Source organism: Mycena indigotica (genome assembly GCF_014461135.1).
Source record: "Mycena indigotica strain 171206Taipei chromosome Unknown Mind.scaff0001, whole genome shotgun sequence".
Lineage (NCBI taxonomy): Eukaryota > Fungi > Basidiomycota > Agaricomycetes > Agaricales > Mycenaceae > Mycena > Mycena indigotica.
The window spans coordinates 6,073,264-6,086,671 of NW_023503000.1; the positions used below are offsets into that span (position 1 = coordinate 6,073,264).

The window sequence follows — 13,408 nt, forward strand, 5'->3', positions numbered from 1 at the left end:
CAAGCGGGGAGCCTCAAAGACAAGCTCAGCATGACGGTTAGCGACAAAGTGCAAAGAAATCTCATAACCATTTGTGTCACAATTGTAACACTGACCAGCTTTTATCGACGGAAGCTAGGGTACGCGCGTGGCTGAAACTCTAACATACACTTTACATGACGAGACTGTTTAAGTATGTTGGGAAAAGCACCGTCTTCATGAAGAACTGCCACTGAGGTGTCGGCAGTCGCTCTCTAATCTCCTTCCCCGAGATCTGGTAGCAGACCTAGCAAGGTAAAAAGCCAATGAGTGACACTTTTAACAGTGGGAACTTGAGAAGGACCCACATCCAGGGTACAGTCTATATACTTCCGGTCATACTCGTTGAAGGTGGCGGCAATTCTCCCGAGGGCATCAATAATTTCACGAAGTTTCTGGCGAGGAGCAGGGTGGAACGGGGCAAAGACGGCATAGAGTTCCGCCAGGGCCGCAAGAGAGATGAGGGCGCACCCACAAAATGATACCAACTGGCCGCGTGGCGCCCCGTATTGGGCTAGTTCGTGTTGTGTGCGTTTTACAAAGAGAAGATGGGTGTTAACATTATGGGCGAGTGTGCGACAACGTTGAGTCCACTCGTCCGCCATGAATTTACCTTGCAAAGCATAAGGGCAGTTCGACGATTGAGCAATACACAAACCTGACTGCCAATCGTCCCATTCCTTTGCCATTTGTTGACTTTCTACCAGATAAAGGGCACTTTTCGCTTTTAAGAAGTTCACTTCGGTCTCTTGGTGGAATTTTGTCTAAGAAATATGAACTTGAGTTGAGGACTCGAGCCGATGACCTACTGCCATCTTGACGAACTTTGCCAACATAACAGGGGGAAAGCGTGGAGCATGTTCAAATTTCATAAGGATGCGGGTCACCAGCTCGAGATAAACCATGTGTGCAAGCGCGGAACGCCCTTCTTCAAGCGGAGTGATTTCTTGAATTTCTGGGGGAGCTGTTGTGGGATGGTCTTGTTCGGCGCGGTCCTCCTCGATTCCCAGGAGTTCTGCATACTTGAGAACAAGATTACTCGCATTAGCCATATACTCTTGTGAGCCAAGCTTATCCGCTTTGAGGGCACAGTAAGCTCCAAGGAGTCGGTAAACCTGCACGTATGTCAAGGGGTCCGCTCTCCCACCACTCTTCTGGTCCCAATTTGGCTCTCGCAGATAATCAAAAACAACTTGGGCCTGTTCTGCTTCAATGGCAGACCGTTCTGGACGGACCTCTGTCCGTGAATGCCGGGGGTTGGCAAGCATGGATCCCAAAAGTTGTGCGACTGGGATGAAGACTGGATGTGCAACATGGCCAGAAGTGTCTCCTCGTGCGATGGCATCGCGTTTGGAGGCGGATATGTTGAGCCCAAGATGCCAGGCTTGGTCCAGAAAGAGCTTCCGTCTGTATTAAGGGTTGAGCATTGTGGTGCAATTGGCTAAACAATACTTGCAGTAATCCCAATTCCGTGACCTTATCCCGCGAGACATAGTTATGATTGTGAAGCGCTTTCGAGTTCAACAGGTCAAAGAAAGCTGCATAGGGAACGGAGTAGCCGGTTTGGGAGTCGGATAGATATTTGCGCCAAGGAGCCTTTGCTGCCTCTATAGCAGCTCGAGATGTGTTGACATCGGGATTATTCGTTGCCTCCGGTAAACTCATGGCTACGGTCGTGGCCTTTCGACGCGGAATTGCGTCGAGGAGGTATTGGCATTCGTCCCCGCGACGGGTACAGGCTTTACAGGGTCGATTCCCGTCACACCGCTGGCGAAAATTTGAAAATAATCACTGGGGCATGGCTACACTCACCCGTTTCCTCTCCCTACCCATGAGATTAAGTATTGGACTCATCATTGAACAGATGTGTGAACGCACCGACAAGAAAGGCAGGCAGCTCCCTTTGGGAGCTCTGCGCGTACGAATGTACTAGAACTTGGTGCCTCATACTCGCAGATGAGTTGCTTTCGTGATTTGTGACACCGACCACAAGGATTTTGGCCATCGCATCGCTGTGAGTTGAGAGTTGAGCGGCCTAGAAAGAGAAGTCGACGTACAACTTTTCGCTCGCGACATGATATACATGTTGGCTTCGCTTTCGAAGTGCTTGCTACAGACATGAGCGTTCAAGAAGCGGCGATTGAGACCAGAGTTCATCGTAAGTAAACTGAATGTGCGCTGAATAAGCGAAGCGACCACGTGCCTCGGAAAGCCGCCATCACTACTTCAATTTCCGTCGGGACGCAAAGCATAAACAGTGTTACTTTCGAGGCGTCTATACGTCTACTATCACTGGAATAATTAGAACAGCCACGCTGCAATTTTACCCGGTATTGTCTTTGGCACTGGCTCATGGATATCAACCATTTGCGATGGCGGAAGATTGGAGATAAAGTCCATCTCCCTAAGCCCAACCACCTTCGACCCTCTCACGACCTTGTACGCAACGAGCAATAAAACAAATAGGGGGATGTTGATGTAGGCAATGACAAAGTCCGACGCATTCCAGTCTCCTTTGAGGAACACGGCAAAGCCATTGAAGAGCGTGATGATTATGCTCCCTAGTTGTGTCTTGATCAGGAAATGGCAATGCGATGCAGTGGAAGTCATACATGCCAGGGCCCAGTAGGCCGGAAACGGTTGGAAACGATTCCAATAGACGAACTGGCTGCGATCAATTCCTTGCGCCTGAAGACCGTTGTAAAAGCGGATGTATGTCCAGCAAATGATAGCTATCTCTGACATGAGCAGGTGTGTCGAAAATGGGCAAAAAAGTTACCCCAGGTCATGAACCCCAGAACGGAGGTGAGGTTAGTCAACCAGTTGAGCACCGTAGACGCCCCGTCAGACAATGCCATATAAGAGAGCAGTATCCAAATCGTCGAGAATGCAAGTGCAATTATGGGCAGCCCAGCCTGAAGAAGTCAAACACTGGCAGAGCATTCCGCGTCAGACGAAGACTTACTTTAGTTGTCTTGGCAAACACTTTTGGAGCTTGCCCGCGTAATGCGAGGCCATAGAGTTGCCGGGAGGACGTATATAGGCCAGTGTTTCCAGCGGAAAAGGCCGATGTAAGGACTCCAGCATTGATAACAGCTAGTAATTGACAGTCAGTCTAATTTCATCAGAGAAAGCGTAGTTTCGACTCACAGGGAAGGCTCTTGATTCCAACTCGTTTCATAGCAAGAACGAAAGGCGAAGATGCAGCATCGCCAGTGGATTGAAGTAGGTCACTGTCGGTTGACCGAACAAGCATGCCCACGATGAGGATGCCCAAGACATAAAACATCAATATGCGATAAAAGACGCGTCGGACCGCTTTAGCAAGCGCATAGCGAGGATTTTCGACCTCTGCTGCAGTCATGGCAAGCGTCTCCATGCCTTGGTACGAGTAAGCCTACAGAGATATAGGCAAGTTTTCATGTGTTGTGGAGAAAACAAACAGCTTGCAGCAGGGTTTGGAACCAGCCCAAGAATTTGCCGGTATTGCCAGCGACAAGATATGGGACGAATGCACCTGGGTCCTGAATGGGATGAGTATGTATCTAAGGATCAAGACGGTGTGAAGTGTACCTTCCAATAACGAAAGCCAATACGGTCATGTCCCGGACCACCACCAAGATCAATGACTAATACGAGCAGTGAGACGCCTGAAGCGACAACAGAGCATACAAACCGAGACCACCAATGACGCATCCGAGAATCAAAGCAATTTTTATCAGGGCCTAACAGGAATCTGAGTATATAGACAACCACAATGAGAGAATGGCTGACAAAATAGAACTCTGATTCCCCAAACCAGCGCACACCAAGAAAGTTGACCGCAGCGCAAAGGAAGAGCAATAACTATGCCACATAGGATTTGAACTCGGACAAGTTCAAATAAAGGTCATGAGCTTACCGTTAGATAGCCTGCGAGATGCGAGTTGGGCATTCCTGACCCGTCGGGTCTTGAGTCCCAGAATCCGATGATGAGGGCCGCACTAATGATTTCCGTCGGGAGACCGACAACGTTGCTATACCATTGCAGCCAGCCGAGAGCAAAACCAAGAGCCGGGTCGACAAAGCGTTCCGCAAAGTGGATGTCTATTCTGTGGTCAAGCACGTGAAACCAGTAAGAGTTGGAAGGTTTACATCCGCCGGAAATGGGGAGGTAGCACATCATTTCTCCGAGAGACATCAGCATGCAGTAGGTGATCGTGCCGACATGGATATACGCAAGCCTGACCATCCAATTTTAGTGTAACCAAGGTCGGGAGTGAACGCACTCACAATGCTCCAGCAGGCCCGGCATGCGCGATAGCTTTACCGCTGCCCAAAAACAAACCAGTTCCAAGCGTCTGCATCCAGTTCAGTGAGAATATAGACCACCGTAGCACATACACCAGCTAGTGCGATCATTTGGATGTGTCTTTGCTTCATGTTGCGTTGGACTCCATCGTAAAGGCCAGTGTGGACATCAACTTTGATCGCATCGAGGTCGCTGTTGTGTCGCTCTTCCTTCGGAATGTCGTCAACTGCCTTTTCTTGGACCACGGAAACGTTGGAAGACGACTTGGCTTCAAAGATATTGTCTGGGGACATGATGGTAGTCGGCACTTGAGAGCTGAGTGGCGCTTATCAGGTTTGGGGCCACTCCGCGTCGCCGCTACTAGTAGCGCTGTCCGAATGCCGTTCAAAGTCCTTGCACCAAGTGTCAAAGCGATTGCGTTTTTGGATCGCTTCTGAGTTCGAGTCTTCGAGCTTCGAGAAGCCATGCTAATACTGCAAATGGAAGAGTGACCATAAGACTGTGTTCCTGTCATTGAGAGTAAGACAATGCCGGCCAAAAAACATTCTGCGAGGTCAGTGCGAGGTCTGAGGGCAAGAGATGTGTAAAGAACGAAGTCTCCTTGGAAATTGGATATGGCATTGTCTTTTTTAAGCGTGAGAGGGCTGGGACGATTGCTTTCGCGATAAGCAATGGGAGACAATAAATATAGCGAGCGATAGCTCGTGCATGTCGAAATTGAGTGGTTGCTGCTGATGTAATCTGTCAGTCACGTGTTTGCTCACGACCTTGGCGGTCACCTCGCGCCGTTTTTAGGAACCATGCTCGGTAATGGAGTCCAAGCGCTCAAGTGCTGCACCAGATCGTGATTCGTGCATGTTTCTTCCAGCGAAATCCGTTCGTATTTCGTCCACGGGCCCGGTTTGACTCAGATCGACTCAACCTTTCCTTCTTATAAGTTATAGTGATTGCTGGTCTTCAAAGCTTTGACCCGCGCTGCACAAAAATGGCTTCGTCAATCGCATTGGATCTTTCCACCGCTTCTGGCGTTGAAAGCTATCTGGCCAACACCCAGTTTGCCGCGACACGCGTAGTCCCTCTGGCTGGTGGCGTTGGAAACTTCACATTCCGACTCTTCTTGTCGACACCTCATAACGGACATAGGACCGTCATTTTGAAGCACGCAAAGCCATACGTTGCACTCTCGCCAGACTTTCCATTTTCCGTGGACCGTCAGGCACGTGTATCATGCTCTGTTGCGCTCGATATTTATTATTCTGCCAGATCTACGAGTCGCGGGCACTGGAGGAAGTCAAGAAGAGCGGCGTTTGCAGTGACCTTGTGGACGTTCCAGCGGTTATCCATCATGATAAGACCGCAAATTTCCTCATCATTGAGGATTGTGGCGAGCAAGCGCTTACCCTCAAGCAACTGATGCTCACCGCGACACCCACACTCGAGACTGCAACCCGGATTGGCGCAGCACTGGGAGAGTTTCTCGGCAGGTTTCATGCGTGGGGGCAAGAACAGAAGGATTTGCTGGCATTTTTCGATCAAAATGAGCAAGCGAAGGTCAGAAGCTCAAAAGTCCTCCAGTGCTTTTTACTTACATTACGTAACAGAATATCACGGCCATAATCACATACGGACGTCTCATACCCATGCTCACCACGCGGAAAGTGCCCGCAGTAGAACTGCTCTCGGAGCCCATACCTCAGGAGGATCTCGATGCTATCCAAGCTATCGTAGACGAGCGCACCGCTCAAATTCATACTGCCAAAACCGCCCTCACCATGGGCGACTTTTGGACAGGCAATGTCCTGATCAACATGGAGCCTTCTTCCGGCGAATTCCTCCAAGCCAACGTGATTGACTGGGAACTCGCAAAACCCGGCATCCGAGCCCTCGATGTTGGTCAATTCTGTGCAGAGATGCACTGTGTCAGCATTTTCCACCCAGAAAAGGCAAATTCGGCAGATGCGCTGATCAAGGCGTTCCTCGCCGAGTATCGTCTGCATTGCGGCGAGATGGAAGATCACTTGGCGGGGACGGCCGCTAAACATATTGGAGCGGCAAGTCTAGTTTCCTGATTTCCCGGATGGATTGAACTAATTTGGCTGCAGCATCTGGTCACAATTGCCCCAACGGTCGGATGGGGCCCACCAGACGAATCAGTCAAAGCTGTACAGGAGGGATTGACCTATCTTTGGGAGGGCTGCTCCTCTAAATGGTTGCGTGAACGATCAATGTTTGCGCCGCTCACATAGGACAGAAATATCATGAGTAACTTGATGAGTAATATAGTTTTGATGCTCAATACATACAGCCAGACACCTCTAGAAGGCTTTTTAGCATCAAGATAGGGAATCCTCCAGCCACTAATTATAGGCTCAACCTCCAACTGAGTGATTGACAGATCAGTTGACCTATTTTCTCGCAGGGAGTTTAAACTTCGACCGCCACAATATTAGGTCTGTAAAAGAGACAAGTCCTGTTACCATTCACGGCCAACAAGCCTTCCGCTCTCAACACAGTCACCCAAACTAACACCTTTAACACCAGCACCAACCACCTCTAACCGACCACCCCACGGCGCATCCTCCGCCACAAGAGCCGCTTTCAGCTCCTCCATCCGCTGCAGATGTCCCGGTGTGGGCGTCGGGATGCAGTTCCGGTGATCCCAGACCTTGGCGAGAATCGGCGGCGGTAACGGCTGTCTCCGGTTGAGATGGTAGCGCAAGTGCGCCAAGACGACTGGCAGCGCGGTGTCGATTTTCTGGTAGGCGTTGTGCGGGCCGCCCAGCATCACCGTCACTTTGGTGAGCTGCTCGTTGGGGGGAAGGTCGTCTTGCGCGGCGAGCGACTCGCTGTCAAAGGTGACACCAAGAATGCCAGCGTCGTCGGCAAGGTAGTCATGTGCAGGGCGACACACGAGGTAGCCAAAGCCGCGAGGAAAGAGTTTTCCTGGTGGAACCGGGAAGACAAGATTGATGGCGGTCACGGAGGAAGTTGGGTTGGCCGTGAGATGTGGAAGGTCGGGAAGTAAAACCTTCAAGGCGGGGAGGGGCAATGCCGAGACGACATGCGAGGGGTAGAGCGGGTTTGTTGTGTTTGTGGTTATCTAGACAGATAAATAAGAATGAGCCATCAAAAAGACTAGAACTTACCTCAAATCTCTCGCTTTCAGGGACGACTGCAGTTACTTCGGTATTGTCCAATATGCGTACATTAGGTCGCGTCTTGAGACTCTTCACGAGAGCTTCCACGAGGGTACCCATCCCATCACGGAATGAGTATACCGATACGCCCTCCATTGTCTTTCTCATGTCGCCCAGCTCGTAGCGAGCCAATGTTTGCTCCAGCTTTAGTCGTTCTTCCTCCTTCTCCTTACGCAATATACCCCAGAGAACACGCCCATTCCCTCGCTCTTCGTACTCCCAAAGCATCGGGAAGGCTGCTCGCACGCTCAGTTTTCTCGCGTCCGCTGCATATATACCATGGACCAGCGCACTGCCCAGCACTCGCGCGGTGTCTGGATGTCCCCTCCGTTCTAAAAAGCTTTCGAAGCTTTCGTCCACGATGTCAGGAGGACGGTTCCAGCCGCGGAAAAGGTCGGCAATGACCCCAGGCGTAATGAAAAACCGGAGCTCAGACCAGAGATAGGACAGGCTTGGGCCCGGTATGCGGTATATCCCTGGTGTCCCGGGTACATGAAGATAACGGTTCTTCGCTGCCGGGGAAGATTTTGGTGTGGTTATGACCGCGTCTGAAAGGCCAAGCAGGTGGATCTATACCTGAGAGTCGTTAACTGAGCGGGGAGTGGTATAAGTGTCCTCACCAGCTCGAGTACCGCATACGAATTAGGTCGCAGAGTCCGAGGCCCCCCTTCGAGGACAACCGAACCACCACTTGGAAGTTTAACACGTTCAGTGTTAGCTGCCCAGCCGCCCAGCTTCTTGTTTCTATCGACAACAGTGACGACAGATGAAGGGAATCGTCTGGAGAGATGGAAGGCAGAAGAGAGACCCGTTAGACCGCCACCAAGAACAGCGATGTGGGAGGGCGGCATGAGAAGGAAAAATGTGACGTCACGCCGCGGCAAGAGAAAGTTAAAAAATGCGCCTCATCCCGCTCTACACAAGTTTTTTCGTTGCAAACGGACAGGAGAGAAAAAAATCATGCTTCCGTTAATCAATAAGGTATTTACGCTTGAAGAACGACCTCAGATGGACTATCTGCCATGCACCCAAACAAGCCAGCGCCAATATCGTAAACCAAGCAAAGCTCTGCACCCGTTGTTGCGTCGATTCTAAGGAGGTTCTAGTTAGCACAATGCAAATAAGGCGAAAGATAGCGTACCATTCGTCTGCGCAAACCTCTCTTCACGCTTTTTAAGGTAACCCATCTCGTCGACGATTTCTTTCAGCAGACCCTCTAGTTTCCTCATCTCTGTCTCGAGCCCTGACAACGATTCTTGGTTAGCAATGGCGCTAGTAAACGGTCAGTGCTGATCCTAGATTTGAAGAATATGGCACGGACTTGTAGTCGACCGCCTCAGCACCAATATCGACATCCAGGTCGATTATGCGAGACATTTTGGCACCCTTCTCCTGCGAAATCTCTATAACACCATATGAGCATAGGTCCGTGGACAGAAATAAAGTGCATACCCTTGTCCAAAAAGTTCTTGAAGCAAACACCAACCTCGCCCTCCGCATGAGCTGTCACAGCAAGCCGTGTTTCAGCGTTGATATTCCGCTTGCTCAGGTATACGTTCTTCTGGGGGCTCGAGTCTATGATCTCGACGTCTACACGCTGGTTCGCCCCCGGCCCGACGTTGGCCGTCACGATGACCAGCGCGTTGTTGTGAGCGGGATTCCAGATGCATTTGCTGGCCGGGAAACGAGATGGCGGAAGCGAAAACTTGATGGCGTTGGTGGAAGGAAGGAGTGCAAGAGAGAGAATCAGAAAGAGCGCCGCTAGCGAGGACCGCAGGCAAGCTGGTGCCATGAAGAAATAATGGTGGTGAGGGTGATGGCAAGACGTGGAAGCGGTGGCTGTGTCGCTATCCTGATCACGGTCTCGTGACGATGTGCCTAATATCAAGAACGCGCGCAAGCTCGACGGTAGCCCATACCAATGGATAACAAACCGCGCTAAGTTTGTCATGTTCTAACCTAGATGATCACCGAAACGAAAAGGATAAGCGTGGACTACTGCTCTCAGGCTCTGCGCTTGTTCTACGGCAAGCTTCGGTTCGCCCTTTATTGACGAACCTATTCTTAACGAAAGACAGTATACATACTTAGTACCTGGTACAAGTGTGAAAATTGAAACCTGTCCGCTCGCCAACACTCATTCATAAAACGGTTCCAGAGGCGGTGTCAAGAACAGCTGCTCGCGTTCATCTTCCTTGTCCAGGCCTTCCCAGGGCGAGAAATTAAAATGCTCTGGTTGCTGATACGCAAGGCTCACGTGTAGCCCGCGCTCCGTTATGAAACCTTGGAGGTCCGGGAGAATGTCGTCCTCCACCAGACGCCTGAAGCTGACCGATAGGCGGCGAAGCGGCCGCAGTCGCAGGGCATCCTCGTCATTCATTTTTGCACGGACGAAGGCCAGCAACGCTTTATCGGATATGTCGGCGCTGTAGTCAAGACTCAGGCATTCGAGGTTTGGAACCAGTGGCTGCTTTGGGTCGACGAGCGCCTGAAGAAGTGCGTCATCAAAAACATGCGCGGATTCTCGCCAGTCGAATTGGTGTTGCGGACCCCGCAGGCTCAGGGTTGTGAAAGACGGGGTAATCTGGCGGAGGAAGTCTTCCAGCGACGAGCGGGTGAAAAAGTCGACGTTGACGTCAATGCTGTCGAGTCGCTTTGCGGCCGCAAAGAAAATACGCGCAGCCTTCGCTGCTCTGCTGGACTCGATTTTCCCTGAACACCGAAGATGCCGGAGCTGGGGCAATAACACCCGTCGAGAGAGGGTTTCAAATTGCGAATTGTCGTATTGCGTCTCGAATATCAGGGTGCGAAGAGAATTGTGTTCGAAAACGGAGGTGTCGCGAGCGTCTGGACTTCTGTCCAGTTGAAATCTGCCGTACTGCAGATTGGGGCATTGCCGGAGGAGGGCGAGGACGTGGTCAGCAGATAAACTGTTGTCTAAGCTCATTCCAAGACGAGCTTTAGAGGCAACAACCAGCTTGTGCAAGCTATTCCAATGTTTTGGAGTGGAGAGAGATCGGAACACAGCGACAGACGCCGATAATTGGCAGAACTTCGGCCCCGAAAGAATATCACAGGAGCCCCAATGCGTTTCTTCGCCACCAACGAAAGTTGGACCCGATACCTCCTGAAGCTCCAGGGACTTAAGAAGCGGGACTTGGTCGCGAGTCAGGTTACTGAAGACCGTGAGCATCCGCTCGCTGGCTGAGACTTGGATAAATTCCCATCGAGCAGCCAAGGAAACTAAAACATCGAGGAAGGGGGATGTGGTCGCACATGACCACTGTTCTTGACCGTGGTAGACTGATACAGACAAGGGCCGGTTTCCTGTGCGTGCTAGCCACGCTTTATACGCGTCAAGATGACGTTCAATCTTGGTGGCAATAGCAGGGATTTCGGCGCCAAATGGGTCGGTCCGCACAGATCCTGGGGCGTAGCAGTGCAAACGGGACCAAAGAACCGGAGTTGAAAATGCCAAATCGCGCCATGCAGAGCAGATTCGTCCAAGAAGGAGAGGCGCTTCAGAGGCGCTCATGACGCAGTTGCTGTTGGCAGGGAGACATGCCACGAATATTTCTTGCAGAACGTCGTCGGGGAGTTGACGGATGGGAGAGATGAGTGCTCTGTGAGCGGTGACAAAGGAAGCTATGGGTGCACTCTTGTGTTGTAAGGCTGCAATCTGAGCGTTCAGAGCCGCGATTTCTTTGTCGATGGTTTCAATCTGTTGAGTCGGTTCAACGAGAAGGTTTTCGATGATAGAAATCTCTGCTTCAGAAGGACAATAATTCGTGTCGAGGTGGTGGGCAAACGGAGAATCCATCGAGATGGCTGTGCTATGAGCGCTCATCGTACAAGCATTGATCCTGCGCCCGACAGGGACTGTGAGAGGTAGCCATCCATGTCCAAGAAGGTTAAATCACAAGTAGAGTTTCGTTTTTGTTCCACCTCTCGATGTGGTTGAAGGGGAAAGACGTGGTGGGCCGGATCATCACGCCGGGGTGATCCGAGTAGCCTGTCCCAAAACGGAAGTGACCTCGATCGCACTTCAATTGTTTCGTCGACCATGCTCAAAGAAATATCTCCACGGATGCCAATTTCTCGACCTTTATTGTCTCTTTTGTTATATTCCCTATAAGACTCGGCCAATCCTGCACTGACTCGTACGCGCAAATCCCCAGTTCCTCAGTTCCTGCAATGGCTTACCCGACTCAAGTCAGCTGCCCCCCTACCACAAATGCGCTCTCGAATCAACAACGCAGTCAACTGCGCCGCACCACCCAAAAGCTGGGTCGGATCCTCGGGACCACCCCAACTTTGCTCGAGGAAAAGGAGGAGATGCCGTTGCAGCGTATGTTCCGTCTCTTTGTTGCCCTTATTCCTTGGTGCTGACGCGTTTGCTAGTCCCTCTTAACCTCCAACGGCTTGCTGTCCCGCTGCATGTCCAACTCTCGTCAGCCTACTCTGACGATGACGCGCTTGTCCGATATCCGTCGACTACCTCTCACAAGTCTCGACGTAGTATTGAATCAGACAAGCCGAGCGATCCTTGGTGTCGCCCTCCAAGCGACAGACCTTACATGCGGATCGCAAACCCTACCCCCCACTCTCCTCCAGCCCACGGCCCGTACTCACCGCCACCACCTTATTCTGCCCAGCCACACCATACGAGCTACACCATCCCCGCCACCAGGATGCCGCCTTCCTCGCCACCCGCATTTGGCCCAGTCCCGTCCGCTAACTATCAGCGGCGCCAAAAAATGGACAAGCTTCGTCGGACTCTGGGAGATGGCGTGCCGCTCGCTATGGTGTTTCCTGACCGATCGAGTTCGGAGGACTCTCCTCTTTCGTCAAGCTCGGAGGAGGACCTTCCAGCTCGCGTTCAGCAGCATCGCATTCGCCGTTAACAAAGCGGCATCCAATCTATTGAGCGTCAGTCTCGCTCTTATGTCACAATACTCTTTCGCTCTTCGCAACGACTAACTGTATCGAATATTTACCGTCAAGTATCTGTATTCGCCCTTCTCTCACTGTCGAGACACATGTGTATTCATTGCAAATTAATGGCTCCTTGTAAAATGGTGGGACTGTGGTTCCCTGTGACCCGGTTTTTTTAATTCCCTGCCTATATGCAGATGCTCTATAGGTGATTTTTCTCATAGAGTAGAAGTTTAAGTTCCCGCCTGTATAACTACCAAAGATCCAAATATTATAGGCACACTGAGATGCTCAAATTTGGTGCGCAACTTGAATGTGGGTCACGTCCGATCTTCAGCGGGGTTTATGTCCAGCTAAACCTCCCCAATGACCTGCAAGATGTAATGTGAAGGCAGGGAATCATCTGGGAAATCTATTCCGTGAGATTCCGAGCTCATACATCCAGGTGCTATAGCAGGAAATTGCAAAAACCGGAGGGAACCACAATCGTTGAGCATCATGCTTACATAACTAGTACTTCTGGATAGTGGAGTCAAATTCAGAGCAAGTGGAAAACAACTGGACTAGCAAGGATTTCTGTGGATGACATTTACATACGGGACACAGCGCAAAGCACAAAGAAAGCGTATATAGAGAGCAAAAAGAGAATCCAACCCATTGATACCAAAAAGAAAGCAGCAGTTATTTGACGACAACAGACACGGTCGCGCAGACCCTCGGCGATGTCCCAGGTCAAATGACAGCTGCGCTCTTTACGCGCATGCAGTGGGCACCTTTTGGCCAAGCTTGAAAGGGCAGTAAATGAAGGCGGCGCAAGAATGATTCAGAGACTAACACGCACTTGTTATTCGTCAATGTCACCGACCGCGTCGATGTCATCGTCGCCGTCCGCGTCTGCATCTGAAGTGTTGTCGTCGTGAATGTGTTCAATCGGTGGCGTGCCGCTATCTGGTGAAACCGGTTGCGG

At 51.1% G+C, this 13,408-nt stretch overlaps 7 protein-coding genes across 7 annotated transcripts; 2 read left to right on the top strand and 5 right to left on the bottom strand.

The window, feature by feature from the left end:
• Positions 1 to 151: 151 nt before the first annotated feature.
• On the bottom strand, positions 152 to 1,683 carry MIND_00170700 (uncharacterized protein; the record flags this gene model as incomplete). The annotated part of the gene is made up of 5 exons (XM_037358628.1): positions 152 to 265; positions 327 to 631; positions 677 to 782; positions 828 to 1,418; positions 1,471 to 1,683. 5 exons carry the CDS (start codon positions 1,681 to 1,683, stop codon positions 152 to 154), a joined length of 1,329 nt encoding a protein of 442 aa, XP_037226538.1.
• A 636-nt stretch (positions 1,684 to 2,319) lies between these two features.
• Positions 2,320 to 4,602, bottom strand: MIND_00170800 (Amino acid permease/ SLC12A domain-containing protein; the record flags this gene model as incomplete). Its single annotated transcript, XM_037358629.1, has 13 exons — positions 2,320 to 2,579; positions 2,631 to 2,750; positions 2,798 to 2,933; positions 2,984 to 3,114; positions 3,169 to 3,415; positions 3,462 to 3,542; positions 3,592 to 3,647; positions 3,695 to 3,743; positions 3,793 to 3,864; positions 3,920 to 4,104; positions 4,153 to 4,241; positions 4,291 to 4,358; positions 4,402 to 4,602. 13 exons carry the CDS (start codon positions 4,600 to 4,602, stop codon positions 2,320 to 2,322), a joined length of 1,695 nt encoding a protein of 564 aa, XP_037226539.1.
• Positions 4,603 to 5,109: 507 nt separating this feature from the next.
• Positions 5,110 to 6,555, top strand: MIND_00170900 (APH domain-containing protein; the record flags this gene model as incomplete). Its single annotated transcript, XM_037358630.1, has 6 exons — positions 5,110 to 5,138; positions 5,178 to 5,185; positions 5,248 to 5,525; positions 5,573 to 5,860; positions 5,911 to 6,360; positions 6,412 to 6,555. The coding sequence occupies 6 exons, from the start codon at positions 5,110 to 5,112 to the stop codon at positions 6,553 to 6,555; spliced, it is 1,197 nt and encodes a 398-aa protein (XP_037226540.1).
• A 227-nt stretch (positions 6,556 to 6,782) lies between these two features.
• Positions 6,783 to 8,357, bottom strand: MIND_00171000 (Protoporphyrinogen oxidase; the record flags this gene model as incomplete). Its single annotated transcript, XM_037358631.1, has 3 exons — positions 6,783 to 7,409; positions 7,456 to 8,076; positions 8,127 to 8,357. The coding sequence occupies 3 exons, from the start codon at positions 8,355 to 8,357 to the stop codon at positions 6,783 to 6,785; spliced, it is 1,479 nt and encodes a 492-aa protein (XP_037226541.1).
• Positions 8,358 to 8,475: 118 nt separating this feature from the next.
• On the bottom strand, positions 8,476 to 9,298 carry MIND_00171100 (Endoplasmic reticulum vesicle protein 25; the record flags this gene model as incomplete). Its single annotated transcript, XM_037358632.1, has 4 exons — positions 8,476 to 8,597; positions 8,648 to 8,778; positions 8,828 to 8,909; positions 8,959 to 9,298. The coding sequence occupies 4 exons, from the start codon at positions 9,296 to 9,298 to the stop codon at positions 8,476 to 8,478; spliced, it is 675 nt and encodes a 224-aa protein (XP_037226542.1).
• A 345-nt stretch (positions 9,299 to 9,643) lies between these two features.
• Positions 9,644 to 11,353, bottom strand: MIND_00171200 (uncharacterized protein; the record flags this gene model as incomplete). Its single annotated transcript, XM_037358633.1, has 1 exon — positions 9,644 to 11,353. One exon carries the CDS (start codon positions 11,351 to 11,353, stop codon positions 9,644 to 9,646), a length of 1,710 nt encoding a protein of 569 aa, XP_037226543.1.
• A 347-nt stretch (positions 11,354 to 11,700) lies between these two features.
• Positions 11,701 to 12,410, top strand: MIND_00171300 (uncharacterized protein; the record flags this gene model as incomplete). The annotated part of the gene is made up of 2 exons (XM_037358634.1): positions 11,701 to 11,854; positions 11,908 to 12,410. The coding sequence occupies 2 exons, from the start codon at positions 11,701 to 11,703 to the stop codon at positions 12,408 to 12,410; spliced, it is 657 nt and encodes a 218-aa protein (XP_037226544.1).
• Positions 12,411 to 13,408: the final 998 nt, after the last annotated feature.